The 24,355-nt window shown below is 53.3% G+C and overlaps 2 protein-coding genes across 9 annotated transcripts; one reads left to right on the top strand and one right to left on the bottom strand.

Moving 5' to 3' along the window:
* Nucleotides 1-82: 82 nt before the first annotated feature.
* On the bottom strand, nucleotides 83-2,844 carry SIGMAR1 (sigma non-opioid intracellular receptor 1). Its single transcript, XM_059071635.1, is given in 5 exon segments — nucleotides 83-1,153; nucleotides 1,945-2,037; nucleotides 2,171-2,371; nucleotides 2,509-2,739; nucleotides 2,742-2,844. Coding segments are annotated over 5 exon segments (855 nt in total). The 3' UTR covers nucleotides 83-926.
* A 5,341-nt stretch (nucleotides 2,845-8,185) lies between these two features.
* Nucleotides 8,186-22,369, top strand: GALT (galactose-1-phosphate uridylyltransferase). 8 transcript variants are annotated; one of them, XM_067041284.1, is made up of 22 exons: nucleotides 8,236-8,353; nucleotides 8,652-8,821; nucleotides 9,078-9,153; nucleotides 9,244-9,292; nucleotides 9,417-9,546; nucleotides 9,698-9,754; nucleotides 9,907-10,029; nucleotides 10,309-10,441; nucleotides 10,544-10,627; nucleotides 10,948-11,102; nucleotides 16,358-16,457; nucleotides 16,746-16,806; nucleotides 17,484-17,653; nucleotides 17,791-17,905; nucleotides 18,056-18,088; nucleotides 18,174-18,340; nucleotides 19,333-19,496; nucleotides 20,301-20,442; nucleotides 20,787-20,906; nucleotides 21,025-21,121; nucleotides 21,372-21,454; nucleotides 21,960-22,369. In XM_067041284.1, exons 1-22 carry the CDS (start codon nucleotides 8,329-8,331, stop codon nucleotides 21,974-21,976), a joined length of 2,271 nt encoding a protein of 756 aa, XP_066897385.1. In that variant the 5' UTR covers nucleotides 8,236-8,328; the 3' UTR covers nucleotides 21,977-22,369. The 8 variants fall into 8 exon arrangements, with proteins under 8 accessions (XP_058927078.2, XP_058927077.2, XP_058927079.1 ...); XM_067041287.1 differs by lacking the exons at nucleotides 8,236-8,353; nucleotides 8,652-8,821; nucleotides 9,078-9,153; ... (5 more) ...; nucleotides 10,544-10,627; nucleotides 10,948-11,102 and adding an exon at nucleotides 12,926-13,059; XM_059071961.2 differs by lacking the exons at nucleotides 8,236-8,353; nucleotides 8,652-8,821; nucleotides 9,078-9,153; ... (5 more) ...; nucleotides 10,544-10,627; nucleotides 10,948-11,102 and adding an exon at nucleotides 13,148-13,249.
* Nucleotides 22,370-24,355: the final 1,986 nt, after the last annotated feature.

The raw sequence follows: 24,355 nt of genomic DNA, 5'->3' as shown, positions 1-24,355 counted from the left end.
AACTGAATCACACAGCGAGAGGCCTTCCTGAGGCCCCCAGGAGTTAGAGGTCCTCCTGCTGCTCAGACACGAAAAGAAATGAAACTGTTCAACAGGTCTTTATTGACAGACACAGATAGATGGACAGAGAATGCAGCAAAGGCAGTGTCTGGAAGCTGTGATACGTATCTGTGTGTGTGCGTGCAGAAAAGGCTTTCTCTAGGCCAGCGGCAACCCCTTGGACCTGGGCCCACCTGTCTAGGTCCTCACCCCAGCACTGGGCCCTCAGCTGAGGCCAGCCTCCCCATTATACTCTGGAGGGAGGTATGACCTCAGCATTTGCCACATTCTTCTGGTTTTCCAGCTAACTTGGTTGCGAGGGTGGGGACAGGCCATGAGGGTACTTGCATAGCAGGGGAACAGAATGGGGTAAGGCATATGGTGAGGACAAGGAGATGAAGGGGAAGGGCATCACAGCTGCAGGTGAAGGGAGCCTCCACAGGCAGCTCCTCTTCTCCCTCATCCCCTCCAATGGCTGCTGGGTTGAAGGGTCAGACCCAGGCAGTTTGTAATAGCCACCCCCATCCCTAACTCCAGAGCCCTGACTAGGGGCAGAGAAGCTCTGGAAAGGCCTGAGTTAGTGAGTCGAGCTTGTGGGATATGTGCTCGAACATGACTGGCCCCTTTGGTATACGTGGGGCTCTCTCTCTGTATGGGTGTGAATGCGTAATGCTGCCATACACACAGGACGCAGTATCTGAATGTGTGTCCCATGTGTTCCCATGACTATGTTTGGTTGTATGCATGTGTCCCTGCTCATACACCAGGAACTCAATATCTGCGTGTTGTGAGTATGTCCATGTCTTTTCACGTGGGCTCCAGCAAGTGGATGTGTGCAGGCCTGCCCGCTCCTGTCCATCCACAGGTCCTCCTTCAGGCCTGGCTGGTCAGGCGTCCTGGCCAAAGAGGTAGGTGGTGAGTTCAAGCCGGAGGCCCCGGGCATAGGCTTGAAGAGTATAGAAGAGGGTGAGGAAGTCCTGGGTGCTGAAGATTGTGTCAGCCAGCGCGAAGGCCAGAGTAGATGGGATGACACCCCGGCCGTACTCCACCATCCATGTGTTTGGCCCCCACTCCACAGCCGTTGCCTCACCAGGCCCGTGCACCACTGTCTCCCCTGGGGGGACAGGGAGCACCCACATGAAGAGCCTGGCCCTGCCCTCCCATTGCCACCACCTCCCTGGCCTGTGGGCTGTCTAGGGGTAGGGAATGGAGAGGGAGCTTCAGGAGAGGAAAAGCCTTACCTCACTGGCCTGGCTGCCAATCTGCAAGGGTAAGAGGCTAAGGTGGCCACTCTTAAACTTTCCTCTGTGGCATCGCCTGGCTCATGTCCTCTCTTGGGGGAAGCCTCACCTGGCCCTGCACCATTGTTTGGGAGTCATGGAAGTCTGCATTCCCAAGCCTCACTCACGTCAAGCAGAAGTTTAGCTAAACTTGGGCTGGGCCTGTTAGATAGGGAGAGGCGAATATAAGACTTGCCAGGCTCTCTGAGAAATGTAGCTGTTCAGTTACAATACCTGTCATGCTTGCAACATTCAACCTCAAACTTACTTAGAAGTCCAAATGTTTCATTATACACAAGAGGGAAGACAACTGTCTGCCTTGTCTTTGGGGGCATGAGAGCATTTCTGATTATCCAGCTGTCTCTTTAACAACTGCTGGAATACTGGATGATTAAAATCAGATGTGGTTAACAGGAAGCTGTTATGTTTTGTTTCCATTTGACAGAGGAAGGCAACAAAGACCCTGAACCCTGCCTCAACCAACCACCTGTGGCTTAACTAGGGGGCAAAGGAACTAGGAGGAGGACCCCTCAACGCACCCCTTTTCCATGCCATGGCTCTTTCCCCCAACTATAGGCACCAAGAATGAAGAGACCCACCTCTCTAACACAGCCACCTTACCCACCTGGGTAGAAGACCTCACTTTTGGTAGTGCCCTCTCTCCACTGGTGGAAGGTGCCAGAGATGATGGTATCCGAGATCTCAGCCCAATAGCGCCCTGAGGGACAATCAAATGGACACTGAATATCAGGGTATCCGCACCACTCGATGGCCTGGCCGAACAACAGGAAGGAGGACATGGGCCCTAGTACAGCCCCAGCCTCCCAGTCCGGCCCGCCGCCAGCACTGACCCGAGTGGCCGCTAGAGCCCAGGGCGGTGCCGAAGAGCAGCACGTACTCGGACAGGGAGGCGTGCAGAAGGCACATGGCGCCCATCCAGCCTCCCGCGTTCACGAACACCCACTGCAGCTCCTCGTCGGGCAGCACGTGGCCTGGGTGCAGGCGCCGCAGCTCCACGATCAGCCGAGAGAAGGCCAGCTCGTGGTCCAGCCCTGGCGGGGGCAGAGGAACAGCCAAGTCAGGTCCAGCACCGGTCACGAACTGGGGACCGGTGCCCCCGGAAACTCCAGCTACGCCCAGCCCTCCCCAGCCCCCTGCCCTCCACCCGCCCCCTCACCCGCCGCCTCACCAGCGTACTGCCGAGCCAGCTGCGCGATCTCTTCATGCTGGAAGACGAAGCTCTGAGTGCCCAGCCACAGCCAGACCACCTGGGCCAGCACCGCCGCGGCCGCCAGGAGCAGCGCGGCCCACGCCCACCGCCGGCCCACGGCCCACTGCATCCCAGCGGGCGGCCTGGCCCAGCGTAGCGCAGACAGAGCTGGAGGCCTGAAGCTGTGACCCGCACTGTCTCCGTGTCTCTAGAGCGCCGTCCACGACACGTTCCCCCGCCACCGCCGTGGTACGGCTCGCCCTGGCCAATCGGAACTGCCAGGGCAGCGGGGCACCGCCTCTCGGGTCGAACCATTATCTCGGGGAGCGGGGAGCCGGGAGCGCCGAAGGGCGGGGCGGCGCCGCGCGCGTCAGGCAAGGGGGCGGGGCCAAGCTCTCCTAGCTGCTGGCGTTGGTGTCTCTAGGCACGCTCTCGCCTAGCACCGTTCAACTTGGGGTTGCGGGGATGGCGGTGAGACCCAGAATGGACTGGCCCGCCTGGGCTCACGGACTGGTGAAGCAGGCAACCCGGAAGCAGAGCCTTCCGGACTTGTGATGGTTAAGGCCCGCCTTTGCTAGCACAGAAGGTGGGAAGGGGGCTCTTCTGCTTGGGAACGTTATGGACGGCTTTTGGAGGCAGTGACACCTGAGCAGTGTCTTTAACAGCGATGGGAAAGGCATTCCAGTGAGCCAGTGAGACCTACTCCAAGAGCAAAGGCACCGAGGAGAGACACAGCGTGGGGTCTTGTGGGGGCCAACAATTCATTCTTTATTCTGAAGTACAAAATATGAGAGGAGGGCCTTGTAAGCCAACTAAGGTTATCGGCGGCGGCGGGGATGGGGGGAAGTGAAAAAGGAAGAGAAGCAGGAAAGAAACAGAAGAGAAAAGAGGCAGCATAGTGCAGTGATAAGAAAGACACTCTGGACAGGACTGACTGTGTTAAAAGCCTGGCTCCTGCCACCTACTGGTTGTGTGATCTTGGGCAAGTTACTTAAACTTTTTGTGACTCAGTTTTCTCATCTGTAAAATGGAATGAATAAAAGTACATACCTTCATTGTGATGAAGACTAAATGAGTTAATATTTACAAAGCAATTAGTGTCTGGCATGTGGTGTCATATGTGTTAGTTATATCAATAAAACATAAAGCAGAAGAGAACTGGAAGAGTGTAGCCTCGTACATGAGAGTGATGGAATGGTCAACACAGTCAAATATAATTGGTCCCATGAAATGACTGGAAATGGTCATTGGGTTTCTCAGTATGGGCATGTAGCAGAGACTATGCTATACATTCACAAATCCATTCCTTTTGCTCTTGGGCAGCCAGTCTACTTTGTAGTTAGGTGAGGCCATGTGATTGTGTTCTGGACAATGAAGTATAGGCAGAAATGACATATGCCATTTCTAGGTCTGGCTCCTAAAATCTGTGAAATTCTTGACATTCACTTTCTTGTCTTATCTAATATAGTTACATACAGTTAAGTAGTGGAGAATTTCGAATACTGCATGGGACAGAGCTCTCCCACTCTCCCACAATGGACTGTGGTAATAAGCCACTGAGTTTGGAGGTTGTTTGTTACAGCAGCTAAGATTATTTACCCCGACTACTACAGGGCAAAAAGACATAGTGTACTGTGCGGGTAAGAGTAGAGGCTGGGAAGATGAACTAATTTTTGAGAAATTTGACCAAGAAGGGAATGATAAAAAAGGGATAATTTAGAGCAAAATGCAGGATTGAGGGAACATGTTTTTGTATTGGCTCTGGCTTCTGTGACACTGCTGAGTTGACCATTGTTTAAGAACCCTGGGTAGCAGGGACTAGTAAATCTGGTCTCTGCCCCCTTGTTTCAGACAGAGTCCTCTGGGACTGTCTAGGTCTGCAGCTCCCCTACCTGTTCTTTCAGAAATCTTCTCCAACACACACTTTTATTTTTGTTTGGTTTTATTTATTTATTTTGTACTGTTTTGTATTTTTCTTTTCAAAAAATATCTTTATTAGAGTATAATTGCTTTACAATGTTGTGTTAGTTTCTGTTGTACAACAAAGTGAATCAGCTATAAGTATACATATGTCCCCATATCCCCTCCATCTTGAGCCTCCCTCCCATCCTCCCTATCCCACCCCTCTAGGTCGTCACAAAACATTGAGCTGATCTCCCTGTCCTATATGCAGCAGCTTCCCACTAGCCATCCATTTTACATTTGGTAGTGTATATATGTCAGTGCTACTCTCTCACTTCATCCCAGCTTCCCCATCCTGCCCTGTGTCCTCAAGTCCGTCCTCTACAACTGTGTCTTTATTCTTGTCCTGCCTCTAGACTCTTCAGAACCCTTTTTTTTTAAGATTCCATATATATGTGTAACATGTGGTATTTGTTTTCTCTTTCTGACTTACAGTCTATATGACAAACTCAAGGTCCATCCACCTCACTAAAAATAACTCAATTTCGTTTCTTTTTATAGCTCACTAATATTCCATTTATATATATGTGCCACATCTTCTTTATCCATTCATCTGTTGAGGGACATTTAGGTTGCTTCCATGTTCTGGCAATTGTAAATAGTGTTGCAATGAACATAGTGGTACATGTATCTTTTTGAATTATGGTTTTCTCAGGGTATATGCCCAGTAGTGGGATTGCTGGGTCACGTGGTAGTTCTATTTTTAGTTTTTTAAGGAACCTCCATACTGTTCTCCATAGTGGCTGTATCAATTTACATTCCCATGAGCAGTGCAGGAGGGTTCCCTTTTCTCCACATCCTCTCCAGCATTTATTGTTTGTAGATTTTTTGATGATGGCCATTCTGACTGGGGTGAGGAGATACCTCATTATGGTTTTGATTTGCATTTCTCTAATGATTAGTGATGTTGAGCATCTTTTCATGTGTTTGTTGGCAATCTATGTCTTCTTTGGAGAAGTGTCTATTTAGGTCTTCTGCCCATTTTTGGATTGGGTTGTTTGCTTTCTGATATTGAGCTGTATGAGCTGCTTGTATATTTTGGAGATTAATCCTTTGTCAGTTGCTTTGTTTGCAAATATTTTCTCCCATTCTGAGGGTTGTCTTTTCGTCTTGTTTATGGTTTCCTTTGCTGTGCAGAAGCTTTTAAGTTTCATTAGGTCCCACTTGTTTCTTTTTGTTTTTATTTCCATTTCTCTAGGAGGTGGGTCAAAAAAGATCTTGCTGTGATTTATGTCATAGAGTGTTCTGCCTATGTTTTCCTCTAAGAGTTTTATAGTGTCTGGCCTTACATTTAGGTCTTTAATCCATTCTGAGTTTATTTTTGTGTATGGTGTTAGGGAGTGTTCTAATTTCATTATTTTACTTGTAGCTGTCCAGTTTTCCCAGCTCCACTTATTGAAGAGGCTGTCTTTTCTCCATTGTATATTCTTGCCTCTTTTGTCAAAGATAAGGACACATGGTTTTAAAAAAGAGAAAGGCTAATTATTAGAGAAATGCAAATCAAAACCACAATAAGGTATCTCCTCACACCAGTCAGTGTGGCCATCATCAAAAAATCTACAAACAATAAATGCTAGAGAGGGTGTGGAGAAAAGGGAACCTTCCTGCACTGTTGGTGGGAATGTAAATTGATACAGCCACTGTGGAGGACAGTATGGAGGTTCCTTAAAAAACTAAAAATAGAACTACCACGTGACCCAGCAATCCCACTACTGGGCATATACCCTGAGAAAACCATAATTCAAAAAGATACACGTACCACTATGTTCATTGCAACACTACTTACAATTGCCAGGACATGGAAGCAACCTAAATGTCCATCGACAGATGAATGAATAAAGAAGATGTGGTACATATATACAATGGAATATTACTCAGCCATGAAAAAGAATGAAAGAATGCCATTTGCAGCAATATGGATGGACCTAGAGATTATCATACTAAGTGAAGTAAGTCAGACAGAAACCAGTAACCAAAATACATAATGCTGGGACTTCCCTGGCAGTCCAGTGGTGAAGACTCCATGCTACCAATGCAGGGGGTGCAGGTTGGATCCCTGGTCAGGGGATTAGGATCCCACATGCGCACGCACAACATGGCCAAAAAAGAAAAAAGAAAAAGCATTTACAAAAGTAAATAAGCAAATAGTTAAAAAAAAAAGCTGATAATGCTTCCTGTTTTTCTCCATCCTGAATTCCCCTCAGGGCGCACCGTTGTGGGGGCAGCTGCAGCAGCTGATGCTGTAGCAAAATTTGTTGTATACTGGAATAGCAAGGCTACATTCCCTTTCCGCAAAAGGTGTATATTTTATCTGCCTTCCTCCCTATTACACGTGCAGCCAGTGAAACATGTAAAACGCTGGTTTCTCAGCTCCCTGCCCTCTACCTAGAGGCCTCTTTAGATTCCAGTCTGAGGCCCCTGGGGCAGAGATAAGGTAAATGACCTATGACCCAGCTTTTACATCTGAGCTCAGCAAAACACCTGGCTTGTCCTGGCCAGGTTTGGGGGAAGGGGCCTCACTGCTAATGCCCAGCTCCTAGCTCACTAGGTTTCTATCTTAAGGGAGTTTCCTGGTGGCCTAGTGGTTAGGATTCTGGGTTCTCACTGCTATGACACAGGTTCAATCCCTGGTCGGGAAACTGAGATCCTGCACACGGCATGGCCAAAAAACAAACAAACAAACAAAAACTCACTGAAGTCTCAGAGGCATTTCAAAGCATCAGGGAGAGCTTGGAAACTTGGGTTCAAATCTCAGCTTGGCCACTTATCCTCTGGGTGATCTTGAGGCCTCTGTTCTCCACTGTGAAATGGGGAGGAGGTTCAGACAATATTTAAATGGCTCTATAAAGTGTCAGGGGAGGAATTAATTTGAAGTTTATCCTAGTGTTAGCCAACTGGTTTGTTCCAAGGAAAAGTTGGAGAAGGGACAGGGGTGTGCAAAGGAAACACCTCTGACCCTACCCAGATGGTGGTTGGAGATACTGATAGTCCTGTCCTCCCCACATTTTCAGATTTCTTATAGCCCTCTTACCCTGACCACTTCTTGTGCTTTTTGTGTGTGTGCATATGAGAGAGAGAGAATATGATTATTTAGCCCTTTTTTCCCAAACCTGTTTCTGCTGCCTGGTGGGGCTAGGGCATGGTTACGGTGAGGTACCCACTCCTCCAGATAGTACCTGAAGCCAAGGTTTAGCTGATGCAGATCAAGCTCCACAGCCCCTCACCCCCACCCCCTTGCCTTTCCTCTGCCAGAGCCACCAAGCAGGTGAGTGAGGTGACTGTGGATCCAGGGTTATACCCTGACTTACCCTAGAATGTAAGCTCTGGGAGGGCTGAGACTATGCCTGACTCGTGCACACAGGGACATCCCTTTGCGCCATGTGGAGCCTAGGGGTCTGGCACGGGGTGGTAGATAGTAAGTAAATATTTGCTGAATGAATGACCAAATGACTTTAAGGCAGCAAATAACTTTTTTTTTTTTTAATTTTTTTTAGCAAATAACTCTTGTAAGCATCCTAGAGCCGAGGGATCTGTAGTAAGCTGCTTTCACAGAGGTTCTTCCAGGGTAGTTAGTGGCTTTGGCCCTAGAGTGGGATCATCAAAGTCGCCCCCTGTAGCTGTAGGCAGTCCTGAACTCCGCCCCCAGGTGGCCGGGTCGGCCCTTAGACAGTCACGTGCTGGCGGCTGTCCAATCAGCGAGGGCAGGGGCGGGCCGACTAGTCGGTGGGGGCGAGGTGAGCACGCAGAAGTTCGTGAAGGTATTTCCAACCCGGTGGCCTCCTGTCGCGCAGGGGAGCGTGTCCAGAGCAGCGCCGGCAGGCGTCGGAGGCGGGCGCCATGGCCACAACCTTCCGGGCGAGCGGTAACCGCAGGGCGGCCGGGACTCGCTGGGACGCGAAGCTGAGCCCTCCCCTTCCTTAGGAAGTTGTCGTCCCTGCCCGCAGGTCGGCGCGCCCACCCGTCCAGGCACGCGCGGCGAAGGGACACGCCGGTGTTGGGGCTGCAGGCTGATTGGCGCTGGGAACGCCCAAGCTCTGGCCTTTAGCTCCTGAGTAGGGAGGGGACAAGAGGGTGCATTCGAGCTTGGGCCTGCGGTGGGTGAGACCCAGGGGAGAAAGGGGCGTAGGGCTTTGTGACTGATCTTGACGGTCTGCCCCCAGAGCATCAGCATATCCGCTACAACCCGCTACAAGATGAGTGGGTGCTGGTGTCAGCGCACCGCATGAAGCGGCCCTGGCAGGGGCAGGTAGAACCCCCGCTTCTGACGACAGTACCCCGCCATGACCCCCACAACCCTCTGTGTCCGGGGGCCACACGGGCCAATGGAGAGGTAAGTCTTTAGATCCTACATCTGCAGGCTGGGCCCGGGGGGAGTAGTTCCCCATCCACTGCCCTTAGAGCTTCTCTCCACCCTACAGGGGAGTGGACCCTAACCCTTCACCCCACAGGGGAGTGGACCTCTGGGTCATATCCCACCAAGTCTTTTTGACCTCAGAGTGTCCTTCTTCCCGCCTTGTAACCTTGAAGCCCATCAGATGACTGGTGGTATGGGCCAGCAAATGCTTCCAGCCCATCCTTGTCTGTAGGTGAATCCCCACTATGAAGGCACCTTCCTGTTTGACAATGACTTCCCAGCTCTGCAGCCTGATGCCCCTAGTCCAGGTAACTTGGATCTAGCTGCTGTTGGGGAGGAAAGAGGCTGGACCTTGTTGGGGTACTTCTGTTGCAGAGAGTGATACCCCTTTATCTTAGGATCCAGTGATCACCCCCTTTTCCAAGCAGAGGCTGCTCGAGGAGTTTGGTAACTATGAATTTCCACTCTTACACCCTTCAACCCGGGGCCTGGACTGAGCACTGGGGTTGGGCCCTGCCCCCAGCACAACGAGCCCTGTATCTCTGTCATCTCTCCCTCCTTCACCACCTAGTAAGGTTATGTGCTTCCACCCCTGGTCGGATGTGACACTACCACTTATGTCAGTCCCTGAGATCCGAGCTGTCGTTGATGCGTGGGCCTCAGTCACAGAGGAGCTGGGTGCCCAGTACCCTTGGGTGCAGGTCTGTGAGGTCGCCCTCTCCCCTAGATGGGCAGGGAGGGGGTGGTGCCGTTTGGTTTTGGGAAGTGGCATTTTTATTTCCACAGGTTGTGGTTCGGAGGGGTTGACTTGCTGTCCTTTTGGCTATAAAGCTCCCTACTCCTACTTCATAGATCTTTGAAAACAAAGGAGCCATGATGGGCTGTTCCAACCCCCATCCCCACTGCCAGGTATGTGTGTCAGGGGCTTCAGTGGATATCTGGGCTGAGTCCAAGACAGTGTGGGGTGGGGAACTGGAGTAAGGGAAAACAGAGGAAGTATGCTAGTGATGTGGAGGCTTGGAGGTGAAGGATCTGTCTGCTCTTCTCCTCCCCCTTGACAGGTGTGGGCCAGCAGTTTCCTGCCAGATGTTGCCCAGCGTGAGGAGCGGTCTCAGCGGGCCTATCAGAGTCAGCATGGAGAGCCCCTGCTAATGGAGTACGGCCGCCAAGAGCTGCTCAGGAAGGTGGGAGAAAGCTGGATCTTGTGTCCCCAAGAAGCCCGTAACCTCACCCCAAAAAAGAGGGGTGTGAAGGAGGAGGGTAGAAGGAAAGTAGCAGAGAGACTTGCTAGGAGGACATAGCAATAAGCTAAAGGAAAGGTGATGATGGCTTAGACTAGGGTGGTAGTGGTGGAGTGGTGAGAAACCATTGGTTTCTGGGTACGTTTCCTCTCCTTCCCTTGCCTATTTGCTGACCCCCCTCACATCCACCTTGATGACCTCATCTCCATTTGGTTGGCTTAGGACCGTCTGGTCCTAACCAGTGAGCACTGGTTAGTGCTGGTCCCCTTCTGGGCAGTGTGGCCCTTCCAGACACTACTGCTGCCCCGTCGGCATGTGCGGCGGCTGCCTGAGCTGACCCCGGCTGAGCGTGATGGTGAGTCTCCCAGCTGGGACCCTGGGGCCAGGCTTTGGATGGGGATGGTTCTGGTGGGGCCAGCATCTGGGCTCCAGACTGAGAGTCAGGCTCTGATTCCAGATCTAGCCTCCATCATGAAGAAGCTCTTGACCAAGTATGACAACCTATTTGAGACATCCTTTCCCTACTCCATGGGCTGGCATGGTGAGGCTTTTTGAGTACCCATATCTAACCCCAACACCATTTCTGGGCTCCTGGGTCCCAGCTTAGTGGACTGCAACTCCCAGCAGACCTTGCAACACTTGCTGGGGAAGTGTTCAGAGCAGGGATGCTGGGACTGAGGGTGGAGAAGTGAACGTGGTGAAACTATGTCTCCCAGTGGGCTTTTCAATGCCTTGTCTCCTCTCTGGCAGAGAATGCTGGAAGATGTAGTTTTCAGGTACCTGCTATGGTCTGGGGGTAAGAGCTAGGCTGAAGAACCAAGAAAGGACCCTTCCCAACTATCTCTGCCTTCTTCCCGCCAGGGGCTCCCATGGGATCAGAGGCTGGAGCCAATTGGGACCACTGGCAGCTACATGCTCATTATTATCCTCCACTCCTGCGTTCTGCCACAGTCCGGAAGTTCATGGTTGGCTATGAAATGCTTGCCCAGGCCCAGAGGGACCTCACCCCTGAGCAGGTCTGGACTTGGAGCACCCTGGGTCCTTGGGTCCCCTTTTCCCTCCTATTTCCTCAAGGGATCCCAACAATCATGTCCCTGAGAATCCCCACGACCTGGGTATTCCTAGGGACTCAGGAGCTGACTCCTTCTTCCTCTGGCTATTCCAGTGGTCGTTCTCACCAGCCTCCCCACCCCACATGCTCTCCCCCAGTGTCTAGCGTTTCCTAGCACTCACCATTCTGGGCAGCCCTTACCCTCTCTGATTATCCTCTTTCCCCCTTCCAGGCTGCAGAGAGACTAAGGGCGCTTCCTGAGGTTCATTACCGCCTGGGGCAGAAGGACAGGGAGACAGCAGCCGTTGCCTGACCACACTGACCACAGGGCCTTCTGCCTGAGGGAACTAGGGCCTAGGGTTTGGGCAGATGTGGGATCAATAAAACTGTACTTCTCAAACTTTAATCACATATTCTAACACCAGAGGAGTGTGGACTCTGATCCTTGGGGGTCTGGGGTTAATGGCCGAAGGCGTAGCTCCAGCCACAACTTTTCTTTGCCAACAGATGTGCAAAAACTTAAGGGCACAACCTCCCCACCTCTTTGCCCCAAATCTCTGAACAAAATTAATACTCAGTGTCATGTCTGGCTTTTACTCCTAGAGTAACAAAGGCATCCCAGTTTAAAATGGTTTTAGAATCCTTTGTTCTTGTCTTTGGCTGAGGCTTTGGGAAGGCTAGAGCCCCCTTTACTACCATCCCTAGGGTGTCAGCCCACCAAGTCTGGGACTGAAGGTTTGGTCGGAGTGGGTGAGCAGGATGCTTGTCCCATTGGTCAGTGGCCAGGCCCTGGGCTCCTGGCCAGAACCCTGGCTTTGTGAGTGGCTGCAGCTTGGCTCTGCTCCAGCCCACAGAGGCTGAAGGGGCGTGTAGGGAACGTGTACGTGGCTTTCTGTCCTTGGCCTTTCCAGACTCCCATGTGCAGCATGTATGCACGGGCTCTGTACACCTCTGTTGCCCCTGTGCCCCAATCATTGCACAGGGCAGAGACAGCTCTGGCAGGGAAGGGGTGCCAGAGTTAGGAGCCTCAGGGCCATGGTAGGAGGGGATGGAGTGACCCTGGGTCTACCCCCTCCCCTGTGGAGCTGTTTCCCTGGCAAGACTGTAACTGGGAGAATAACAAGTCATACAACCCAGGAGACATGATGCCACCTAGGGTCCTCCAAACTTTTAGGTGAGGACAGGAGCTTGTGAGTAATGCGGGAATGATGGCCAGAACACTTTTTGTCTCCATTCTTCTCAAGGGAATTGAGTGTCTGGGAGGGGAAATCACACAAGGCTGGACAGTGATGATCTGACCCAGGAGAACCTTGGCTGCCTGCCTTCCGGTCCAGGATTCTTTCTTCCTAGAGACCCTGGAGGGGAAGGGTCTTGGAGTATTACCCTGGTTTGGAAGAAGCTCAGACAAATGTGGTACACATTTCCCTTGAGCCCCCATTGGCTGGGGAGTGGAACCCTGGATGGGTGACATACATAGCTACACACACACACACACACACACACACACACACACACAGAAACACACACACTTGATCCTACATCTTTTATTTGCCTGCATTTTGGAATAATCTGGGGAGTTTTAAACAGTACTGATTTAATTGCAGTGTGGCCTGACAGTTTTAAAACCACAGTGTCCAGCGACGTTTGTGACCCACTGCCTTACAACCAGTCCACCTCCTTCCTTATCTGGAGTCAGGGGCACCTTCAGCTTCTCTGGTCACCTGCCCAGTAGCTCCTAAGCCACTGAACTTGAGGCTTTGTTTGAGGACAGCTGGGTGGGGGTGGACGGGGCGGGGCCTGAGAGTTCTGGTCCTGCTGTCCCAGGAGGAGAGGCTTTCAGGCCAGGACCCAGGAACCCGGCTCCAGCTTCGGTCCTTGGCAGCCTCCTCAGTCCCGGACGGGACAGGAAGTGTCCAGCAGAGGTGGGTGTGGAGGTGATTGGCAGTTGGAGGCTCCAATGGGTCGAGCCCCCCCCCCCCGCCCCCGTTTCACCCCTCGCCTTCCATTGGTGCCTGGGCGGAGCCGCCCCACGGTGGGGCCCTAGGGCGGCAGGGAGTAGAGGCCAGGGCAGAGGGCGAGGGCGGAGGGCGCTGGCGGCGGCGGCCGCAGAAGGTGAGGCCTGATGGGGCCGCGGGTGAGCTCGAGGGAGCCTTGCCAGGAGAGGGCGGGGCCTGGGGGTGTGGGATTTGAAGGGCCCGGAGTGACTGACGGACTGTCAGTGCGTGTGTGTGTGTGTGTGTGTGTGTGTGTGTGTGTGTGTGTGTGTGTGAGAGAGAGAGAGAGAGAGAGAGAGTGTGTGTGTGTGAGACAGAGAGAGAGACTGCAAGGCTGTGTGTGACGCTGTCAGTGTACCAAACTTCGCAAGTGTCGCTTGGTGAAGCTGTCAGCTAGTGTGACTGCGGGTGTCGCTGTGCTGTGGCTGAGTCTGCATGTGGCTGTGCCTGTGTGGGATTATGTGTGTGTGTCAGTGTGCAGTTTGGGGGCAGAGACCGGGTCGTGCGTTTGTGTGTGTGTGAGAGGGCCTGTGACCACATCAGGGAATGTGTTTTGGGAAGGTCTCTGTGGAGTCTGAGACTGTGTCTGCCAGTGTGAGAGTGGATGGCTGGGTTTGTGTGTGCCAGTGTGTGACTTCAGCATGGCAGAGGAAGAATGAGACTTGCACTCGACATGTGTCCTGTGTCCTAACTGCTAGACTGTGGAGGAGTGGAGCTGGGTTTGCATTTTGGGGACCCACTTAAGTAGCCAATGGGACTGACCTTTCTACTTAGTGGCCAGGGTAAGCAGACCATCCCCAGCACACTTGGCTCTCCCTCCTTTTAGTGCTTGAGAATCTTTGTCACTGGTCCACTGCTCCTTATTTTCTGTCTCCCTGTCTGACTTAGTTTCCTTATATTTCTTTTTCTCTCTCTACTACTGTCTTCCTAGAGCTAGTGCTCTCTGTGTCTTCACACTTTCGTCTCCCCAGGTATCTCTGTGTATCTGCTTTTTAGTCCTGCCTCTCATGTTCTCTGCATCTCTGTCTCTCTCTGTGCCCCTGTGCCTGACTCCCCCGTTCACCTTTGTCTCTTTGGCTACTTGGGGGCCTGAAATGGTGATGGGATGGGGGATCTGCCATGCTAAGAGCTCCCTGGAAGAGGGGGCTTACACTATGATGAGGAGTTCCTTTTAGAGTGTGTGTGACCCCCCGCATCCCAGGGCGGAGTGCTAAGTGTGTGTGTGTGGCTGTGCAAGGAAGACGGAGATGTGTGTCTGTGTGTGTGTCTAGGTATGTGTAAATGTTTAAGTGTCTTGAGTCTGGGTGAGGTTGTCTGAGTGTATCGGTGTAACTGTGAGTGGCTGTCTGAGAGTGTGTGTCTGAGGGTAAGTGTGGGTCTTGTGTATCTGGCACCAAGGGACCAAAGGCATTTCCTGGTGCTGGGGCCTGAAGAGTAGAGGGGGAGGTGAGAAATGTCTGGAACATCCAGGGGAGGGGGAAACTGGACTCTTTGGCTTTTCTTTATATCCCCCAACGTGGGGCCCTCTTCCCCTTAAAATACAGACAGCTGCGCCCTAAGGAAATATTTGCTGGGGAGTGAAAAGAGTGGGAGCACGAGTATGTGTCTGCTTTTTGATTTGACTGTGTCCACGCGTGTTCAAGGGAGTGTCTTTGTTGACTGTGCCTGGGGAGTCCACGCGTGAATGTGCTTGTGTTCTGTGTGAAAACACGGGAACCTCTTGCTGACAGGGACACAGCAGCTCTCCTTTCCTTCTTGCTGTGCCTGGCTGTGCCTGGCTGTGCCTGTGGCTTCCTTTCCAGACTCGGGGGAGGCCTCTTCCCTTCCCAGAGCCTTGGGTGGGAGGGGGTGAGAGAGTAGGAGGGAGGAGAAAGGAGAGAGGAGGGGGCCTGGCTAGGGGTGGCTGAGCTCCGTGGCCCAGAGGGGCGGGGGCAGGGAAGGGGAAGGAGGGGACGATTCTGGGGTCCCAGAACTGAGTAGAGCTGAGACGGGTGCTGTAGCTGGTGGGAGGAAGTCCTGGAGGCCATGGACACTCAACCACTGGAATCATCGAGGTAGGGCAGGGCTGAGCACGGTAAATGCGGCTGCGGGGCAGGGGTGAGCTGCTAGACACACTCAGACAGACACGTGGAGGTCCCTGCTCAGCTCTACCTGGGAGGGATTTGGGCTCTCCCTCTTCTAGAGCCCTCGCCTAGGGCCCTTTGCCCATCTGCCCCTTCTCCTGCCCTCATTCCCTCTTCTCCACTGCGTTCCTCATCCTGCTTTCTCCCATCCAGTGTTCCCTCTCTCCTAGCACCTCCATCCCCCATACACACATGGTTGGTTACCTTTTTGGCCTTTCTGATATCCGGCTGCTCTAGCCCAGCCCTCACCTCGTTGAGCTCTCACCACCTCCCAGTCCTGATCTCTGAGCATCTCTTTGTCCTGTGGCCCCGACCCCAGCCTCCTGTTCCTGCAGCCTCCCAGCTTCTCTCAGCCTCCTCTCCCGTCCCGCCACCCTGTCTCCATCTTCTGGCTTCTTGCCCGCCCCCAACCTCTGGCAGCAGTCAGGGCATCTGGATCTGCTTAACTCCTCAGCCTCAGCCTGCACCCTAGCCCCATCCGGCCTTGCAGGCTCAAGACCAACAAGATTCCAGAGTCAGGCCCAGATGAGCAGCCCAGAGCAAGGAGCCAGGCCCAGGCGAGAAGAGGCTTGGCAGCCAGAGCAGGGCTAGGCCTCATAGCAGGGGTACAGGGTGGGCTCACACCCACCATGACAGTCCCAGCCCAGGGTGACGAGGGCTGCCTCAGGTCAGTCAGAGGCAACGACTATCCCTGGGCCAGGTGGGATGGACATGGAATTCCCAACAGCTGGATTGGAGGAGTTAATGGGAGTGACTGAACCGGTGCCAACACTTGGTGCCAGGGGTGGATGCCAAGGGTGGTGCAGGGGGCGGTGCTGGCACAGTCTGTTGCCTCCAGCTTTTGTTCTAGGCCCTAAGCCCATGACTGAGAAGGGGGGTATGAGGGTGTGTGTTCGTGCGTGTGTGTGCACTCACACACAGTGCTGGGAGTATGGTGGAAAGGGGACCTTACATCAGAGCCCCCAGTGATGTCTGTCTGATGTCCTTACCCCACTGGGCACCTGGTTTCCTCCTAGAAAGCCCCAGTCTGGAAGAGGAGGAGGCAGGCTTTAGCCTCCCATCTTGGGAATGGGGGATCGCTGACCTTGCCTATCTCCCCACAGATGAGCAGCAGCTGCTCAGGGCTGAGCAGGGTCCTGGTGGCCGTGGCTACAGCCCTGGTGTCTGCCTCCTGTCCCTGCCCCCAGGTCTGGGGCCCCCCAGGTGAGAAAAACTCTTCTGTATGACCCAACTCTGACCTGTGACTTGCCACAATCACCGTGGCCCCTCTCATGCCTAACCTGTGATCCGCCCAACCCCTGACATCCAATCTGGCAACATCTCTCTACCCTGCTCTCTGACCTCTGTCTCCAGATTATAACATGATGTTTTGACCCCATGACCCCACTCAGGTCTTAAAAGTCCACCCCTTATCCTGTCACACTCACAAAGTGTGGGGTGGGGTGGGAGAGAGGGAAAGGAAGAGCCTCTCCTCAGAAGTGCCTTCAACAGGGGTCCAGTATGGGCAGCCTGGCAGGGCCATGACGCTGTGTTGCCCTGGAGTGACTGCTGGGTAAGTGCTTCACCAGCCTGCTGGGCTGACAGGACCCTTTCATAACCCATTTCTTGACCTTGCCCAGTCCTCACACCCCTCCCATCCTTGCCCCTTGTATTGGTAATCCTCACCTCTCTGTCTGTCCTAACCCTCCAACCATCCTTATTCAACAGAACATTCAACCAACATGTATTGAGCACCTGCTAAGTGCCTGGTCTATTCTAGGCCCTGGGATGCAGCAGTGCACAAGCCAGGCAAGATGCCAGGTAGTAATACCTGCAGGGCAGAAAATCAAAAGAGAGTGAGGTGGAAGAGGATAACTGAGTGACCACTTTTTATTGGTAAAAAGGGAAGGCCTCTCTGAGGAGGTGACATTGAAGCTGATTTCTGAAGGTTGGGGTATAAGCAAGCATTCCTGACAGAGAACAGCTAGTGCAGAGCCCTGAGGTAGGAGTGAGCTCCACACTGTTGAACTGAAAGAAGCACAACCTGACTGGAGTGCAGTGGAGGAGAGGGAGACAGGAAGGTGATGAAGAAGGAAATGAAGGCAAGAGCTAGATCACCAGGGGCTTTGTAAGCCAGCAAAAGGAGTTTGAGTTTTACTGCAGGCACAGTGAGAAGCCAATGGAGAGCTGTGACGTGGTCTGACTCATAGTTTAAATCTTCCGTCTGTCATCATCTCATCTCACCCCCAGGGCCCCGGTATCCTGGTTTCGGGACGGGGAGACAAGGCTGCTGCAGGGACCTGACTCTGGTCTAGGGCACGAACTGGTCCTGGCCCGGGCAGAAAGCACTGATGAGGGCACCTATATCTGCCGGACCCTGGATGGTGCACTTGGGGGCATGGTGACCCTGAAGCTGGGCTGTGAGTTGGGGAGGGAGTGTTGCCGGTAGCAATGATGAGACATGGGGCTCCTGGGGGAATCCAGGCCCTGAGTAAGCCCTCTGGGATGGGGAGGGGCTGGGGACTTCTCAGTCTCCAGCTGCACCCTCTGCCTCTAGACCCCCCAGTCCGCCCTGTTGTCTCCTGCCGAGCAGCTGACTATGAGAACTTCTCCTGCACTTGGAGTCCCAGCCAGCTTAGCGGTTTACCCACCCGCTACCTCACCTCCTACAGGTATGTGCATGATCGGTGTGTATACCTATATGTTTGGGTGTTTAGCAAAACGTGGGTATGGGAGGTAGGTAAGGAGGTCCTGAGGAAGGCCTGAGAGAGAAGGAGGACCCTCCTTTCCTTCCTGACCTCAGATGGCCTCCTCCCTGCCAGGAAGAAGACGGTACCAGGAGCTGATAGCCAAAGGTAGGACATGAGGGGGAAGCTGGGGGCTCTAGCTGGGTCCCACAGTGAGCATTTTGAAAGTTTAAGACCACATCCTCTCTCCTAGGATGAGTCCATCCACAGGGCCCTGGCCATGCCCACAGGACCCCCCAGGAGCTGCCCGCTGTGTAGTCCATGGGGCAGAGTTCTGGAGCCAGTACCGGATCAATGTGACTGAAGTGAACCCCCTGGGGGCCAGCACACGCCTGCTGGATGTGAGCTTGCAGAGCATCTGTGAGTACCCACTCCTAGAGCTCTCCCCAAATCCCTACCACAGAGACCCCAGATGGACCCCAGAGTACAGGTACCCCCCAAATTCAGAACCCTCCTCCCCTGAGCTCCCACATAGTTCCCTCCCAACATAGACCCATTTCGGCACACAGATGGCCCCCATGGAGACTAAGAACCCAAGGAGATCAGAGCCCAGGAGGCAGGGTTACATTAGCTTCTAGAGACTGCTGCCACTACCCACTTCCCTACTAGTCCTTCCTGGCTGCCTAGCCCCAGTGCTACCTCTCTGCTTCTAGGACTTGTGCTGAAGGCAGTTCTCCCTTCCCAATGGAAACCCTTGCTGACCTCTCCTTCCTCTTGATCTGTGTGTGGAAGGGGGTCACCAAAGCTCTGGCTGGAATTTGGGCCAACTCATCTTCCTTGGATGGAAAGCAGAATCACCCTTTTTTAAAAAAATTTTTATTTATTTTATTTATTTATTTTTGGCTGCATTGGGTCTTCGTTGCTGCACACGGGCTTTCTCTAGATGTGGCGAGCGGGGGCTACTCTTCTGTTGCGGTGCATGGGCTTCTCACTGTGGTGGTTTCTCTTGTAGCGGAGCATGGGCTCTAGGTGCGCAGGCTCAGTAGTTGTGGCGCACAGGCTTAGTTGCTCCGTGTCATGTGGGATCTTCCCAGACCAGGGCTCAAACCTGTGTCCCCTGCACTGGCAGGTGGATTCTTAACCACTGCGCCACCAGGGAAGTCCCAGAATCACTCTTTAACTCACTCAACAAACATTTCAAAAATCCATCCTCAGATCTTAGCTTACTTTATAATAGAGATGACAGATAGGTCCTGAGCCTAATGGATGATCAAGCTTAAGATTTCCCCAACATCCTTGGAAGTGCCTCCCGTCAGGGACCTTTAGGCACACACCCATCTTCCCTTGGGAGGTGGTGGGGAAGGGATGAGTACCTGTCTTGTGTCCTGAATTTGTGTCTCCACTGCCCTCAGTGCGCCCTGACCCACCCCAGGGGCTGCGGGTAGAGTCGGTACCTGGCTATCCTCGCCGCCTGCATGCCAGCTGGACGTACCCTGCCTCCTGGCCCCGCCAGCCCCACTTCCTGCTCAAGTTCCGGCTGCAGTACCGTCCAGCACAGCATCCAGCCTGGTCCACGGTGAGGCCCTTGGAGTGCGTCCCAATCTGGGGCTGTGGGTCCTGTCTCTAGTTTCATGTTCCTGGGTGTTCTGTGTGACCAGATCTGGCAGGTCACTGACACCCCGTGGCCTTCCCCTACAGAGTACTCTCCATGGCCAGGCCTTGTGCTGGGTGCTGGGGTTGTAGCAGGGACCGAGGGACTGAGCCTCTGCTCTGCAGGGCTGTAACTGATCTCAGGCCATCTGTGGGAAGACAGCAGTGATATTTTAAAAATAACTTTTCTAGGAAAAGGAGTGCCTTTCAGCCAGAGGCACAGCCTCATACAAACACTCATATACTCAGATGTGGATTGAGGTGAATTCCCACATCTGGAGATGGCAAAGATTGGCCAGCATCAGGCCTGGGGAGCCACTGCCTCAGACAATAACCAATATTTATTGAATATCATCTGTCTGCCAGGCACTGTGCTACACATTTTACATGTATTATATTGTTTAGGTATATTCACCTCTATATTACACATGAAGAAACTGAGGCACAGAGAGAGGTCCAAGGTCACTCAGTAAGTGGTACAGCAAAGATTTGAACCCAGGCAGTCTGAAGTCACAGCCTGTCTACAAAACCACTGTGCACTCTTGTCTTCTGAACACTAGGTGTAGACCTGACACCACCAGCCACCCTACGTGAGGCCCAGATAGCTGCATCAGGCTGACAGGGACAGGACTGGGAGGAAGGGGTGCTCTTTGCAGACTGGCTCTGGGGGGCAGATAGGCTGAGTGCTTATAACCTGGATAACATGCCTACGAACCATCTGCTCTGCCAGGTGGAACCGGCTGGATTGGAGGAGGTGATCACGGACGCTGTGGCTGGATTGCCCCATGCCGTGCGGGTCAGTGCCCGGGACTTTCTGGACGCAGGCACCTGGAGTGCCTGGAGCCCCGAGGCCTGGGGTACTCCGAGCACCGGTGAGAGACAGAGCCTAGGGAATGGGCAGAGGCCCCGCTGCCCAGCATCTATCGGCGGAACTGCAGGCGTTAGGGGGCGGTGTGGTAATTGCGGCCCCAGGCTTCACCTGTAGCTGCTTCACCTGTAGCTGCCTGCAGCCCCGCCCTAGCTTAAACTCTGCCCCAGATTAAACCCAGCCCCTCAGCCTCCAACCATGCTTACATCCCCAGAAGCTGGCTCTGCCCTTTCAAGCTCTGGCTCCGAGGCGCCCGTGTCCAACCCTGGCCCTGGCCTCGCCTGGCGGGCCCTGGCCTCCGCCCTGACCCCGCGTGGATAGTTCTCCTCAGGTCTCGTCTCCCTCCAGGCCCCCTACCGAAGGAGATACCAGCTGGGGGCCAGCAACACGCGCAGCCAGAGGAAGAACCTCAGGCGGATAGCCCTGCTCCCCCAGGACCGTCCCTCCTACCAGACCCGCGGCCACTTGGTGAGCTTGGGGAGATGGGCAAAGGTGGTAGAGGATGGGAAAGCCCCAGACAGAAGGGGGCACCGAGTTTGGTCAGGCAGGCTTGCTCTCGCAGCTGGCACGTGACCCTCCCCCTCAGACCACAGAGACGCCCTGGAGCAGGTGGCTATGCTGGCATCTTTGGGAATCTTCTCTTTCCTGGGACTGGTGGCTGGGTCCCTGGCACTGGGGCTCTGGTAAGTGACTGCCATTGGCCTCTCATCCTCTGATCCCACACAGGGGCTCTGATACCCATAGACCACACCCATTCCCACCCCTCATGCCTTTGCACTGAACGTGTCTGATTCTGGAACATTCCTCCTCCTTCTCCTGCCCCCAACTTCATGATTCTCACCCTTTCCTCTCTTGACCCTTTACTAACAAACCTTTTTGGAAGAGACAGATGCCCCACATTGTCAGGGAGACAGCTTCTTTTTTGTGCTTCAGGCTGAGGTTGAGACCAGATGAGAAGGATGGACCCCAAAAGTCTGGGTTCTTGGCCCCGATGATTCCAGTGGACAAGCTTCCAGGTGAGTATGACCTCTGGGAGGTTTGGACTTGGAGATGTGTGCCCTCATTTTGAGTGTCTGGATTAAGAGCCAGGTGCCTTAGTCATAAGGGTTTTGGGAATCAGAGTTGGGTCTCCTCATTCTTGTAACTACTGGACTCAGGGATGGGCCTTTCGTTCTTGAGTCCCAGGCTCAGAGTTGGGTCTCTTCTGTCTCTTGCAGGATACTGGGGCTCCTAGATGGACTCCCTCCTCATTTTAAGGGTATTAGGCTCAGAGCTGTATATCTGTCCTTAATTCTTGGGATGTCTGGATCAGAGCTGGATCCCCTGCCTTATTCTTGATGTTCCTGGGTCCAGAGCTAGGTCCACTCCCTCATCTTCAGGGTATTGGGGCTTACACAGAGGTGGGCTCCCCTATTCATTTTTGGAGTGTTGGGCTCAGAGCTGGGTCTCCTCCCTCATTCTCAGGGGATCTGGGACAAGATCCAGTCCTACTATCTCCCTTGATTTTCCTTCTTCTTCTAGGAGTCCCAAACCTGTAGAGGATCTTGGAAGGCTTCAGCTGATTCCACCTATAACTCTGTCTTGCTGGTGTGGATGGACGGACAGATGGAACCCAGGCAGGACAGTAGATCCTCATGGAGGGAGGTTCTCAGCTGGAAGTTCTGTTTGGAGCTCATTTCTATGAGACTCAAGTGTTCCCAACTTGCCAGCTGAAAGGTGCCTGGACCTCTGATTTCCTCTCAGAGTTGGAAGTCCACCTGAGGAATGTGTGTATGTCTGTGTCCATGTGTGTCCAAGTGTATGCGAGGCAGGGAACATGTGTTCTCTGCATGTATGTATATAGGTACCTGGGGAGTGTGTGTGGGTCCTTGGCTCTCGGCCTTGGTCCTGGCGGTGGTTGTGAAGGTGTGAATAAAGAGAATGAGGAGGTTCTTCTGCTTATTGACATGTCTCACAGCTCCAGATTCAGGACTCACAGGAGAATACACAGAACTTGGAGACCACAGTCAGAGACTATTGGGCAATGCTGCTTTATTATTTTGGCTACTGGAGGCCCCGGCCCATTTTCCCTATCATCTCCAAACTCAGTTGGGCAGAGTCCCCTGGAGCCTCTTCCCTTGGCAGTCAAATCAGAGTCAGGCTGCGGTTCTGGGGGTGGATGCAGATGCTGCATCAAGACAGGTGAAACCTGGGAAAGGAAAGGTCCAAAGCCATGGTCATAGCTTGGAGATGAGGGTAAGGCCCAGGGGTTAGAGGCAAAGGCCAGATGAAAACCTGAGTTGGCATCAGAATTAGCAATTGGGGTGGGGTTGAGATCAGCATCAGGGGTTGGGACTGAGGTCAGAGTCAGGGGTCAAATCAGGGGCAGAGTCAAAGCTCACACGAAGGCCTGGAGGTGATGGTCCCCCATCAGCTTCCTGAAATTCCACTTGGATGACCTTCCTCAGTAGTTTGCTTGAGAGTGGCTGTTGGTAGAACTGAGTACAGCACGATGTAGTGCTGGGTGCCAGCGGCAATGCTAGGGGACAACAGGACCATGTATTCAGAGGGCTTCCGATCCTAAGCTCCATCAGATAGCTGGAGGCTGGGCTTCCTGGGCCCCTTTCCCTCCATCACATTCACCCAGACCCCTGGCCTTGCTAGACCCCCAGACACTCACCTCCTCCAGGGCCTGGGCTTAGGAGCAACAGTAGCAGCAGGAGGCTGCTGGTGGGTGAGGCCCCTTCACGATGCTCAGCCTGGATACTTCCTTCTTTCTCCGCCTCCTTCCCTACCTTTTATCTGGGTGCCTTTTACCTGGGGCACCAGGTGAGTCAGCAGCAGGTGGAGATGTACTTCTCATCCTGTGACACTCCTGGGCCCTAATTACCAGAGACCCCTGTACCACAGATCCTCTCCTCTTTTAGGACTGTAATTTCCCATGGGCTCCTAAATCCTGGGCAGAGAAGCTGGGGAGGGGGGTTGTGCATGTGGGGACTGATGGTACAGTAACTGAGTATAAGGGTGGCCAAGGATCCACAGTGGCATCCAATGATGGACATTCACACTCACATACTCAGTTACACATTCACAGTCACACCTCAGTCACTCGATCAACCTCACATGGTCAGACAACCCCAGATGGAATTCATACAGTCCCAGTTATACTCAAAGTTCCACTCCCACACGGTTGTGTTTTCACAATCGTCCAACCACACAGTCACACTAGCACACCCAAATTCTGATGGGGGAGTTGTGGATGGGCTGGGAGCAGATGGCAGGCCAGCACCAACTTGCCTTCATTTCCCCCTGCCTGCTTCCTGCCCTAGTCTGCTTGTCTTATCAGGAAAAATTGATGGGAATGGCTCCCTAAAGCAGGCCCTTCTGACTTGAGGAGGAGTCTTGCCTGGACCAGTCACATTCAGACTGAGAAGCTGGGAGAAGTCCCTTTTTGGTGGTAATGGGTTGCCTTGGGGATACTGAGGTATGGGTTGCTTTCCCCAGGAAGATGAGATAGGGAGGAAGGATGGGGTGGATAAGGAGGGCAGATGAGGGAAGATAAAAGTTCTTTGGTGCCAGGTTGCTGCTGTCCAACAGGTAAGAGACCCAAGAAATCTTACGTTCCTGTTTTTGCCTAGTCCTGTCCCAGACATGCCAGCCTCTTACCAGCAGGGGCCTGGGGTTTCCAGCCCCTGGCTTATTGAGAAATCAGATTCAAGAGCTCAGTTACCTCTCCTTTGTTCTATTCAAATGCCAGTTTCTCTCTGTTGTGGGTCTGGAAGAAATCCCCCCTCCCCAACCCCTACACCCTCTGCATCCCATCCTCTTGCTAAAGCCCTAACCTCCCTTTACCTTCCTGTCCCTTCTTTTTAAATCCCATATCCAGCCCTCACCCCCTCTTCCCCTAGCCACCCCTCCCCACCCAATGCAAAACTATT

The sequence above is a fragment of the Kogia breviceps genome, chromosome 8 (assembly GCF_026419965.1).
Source record: "Kogia breviceps isolate mKogBre1 chromosome 8, mKogBre1 haplotype 1, whole genome shotgun sequence".
In the NCBI taxonomy this organism is placed as follows: Eukaryota; Metazoa; Chordata; class Mammalia; order Artiodactyla; family Physeteridae; genus Kogia; species Kogia breviceps.
The sequence above is the reverse complement of the archived record's forward strand: the minus strand, read 5'-3'. Positions and strand labels throughout refer to the sequence as shown.

What these genes read in the sequence shown, in the direction of transcription:
- GALT (XM_067041284.1), top strand. Translation starts at nt 8,329, where the DNA reads ATGGCCACAACCTTCCGGGCGAGCG. An exon ending in CCACACGGGCCAATGGAGAG is followed by an intron (nt 8,822 to 9,077) that starts GTAAGTCTTTAG and finishes CCTTGTCTGTAG; the next exon opens with GTGAATCCCCACTATGAAGG. An exon ending in TGCCCTGGAGTGACTGCTGG is followed by an intron (nt 16,807 to 17,483) that starts GTAAGTGCTTCA and finishes TCTCACCCCCAG; the next exon opens with GGCCCCGGTATCCTGGTTTC.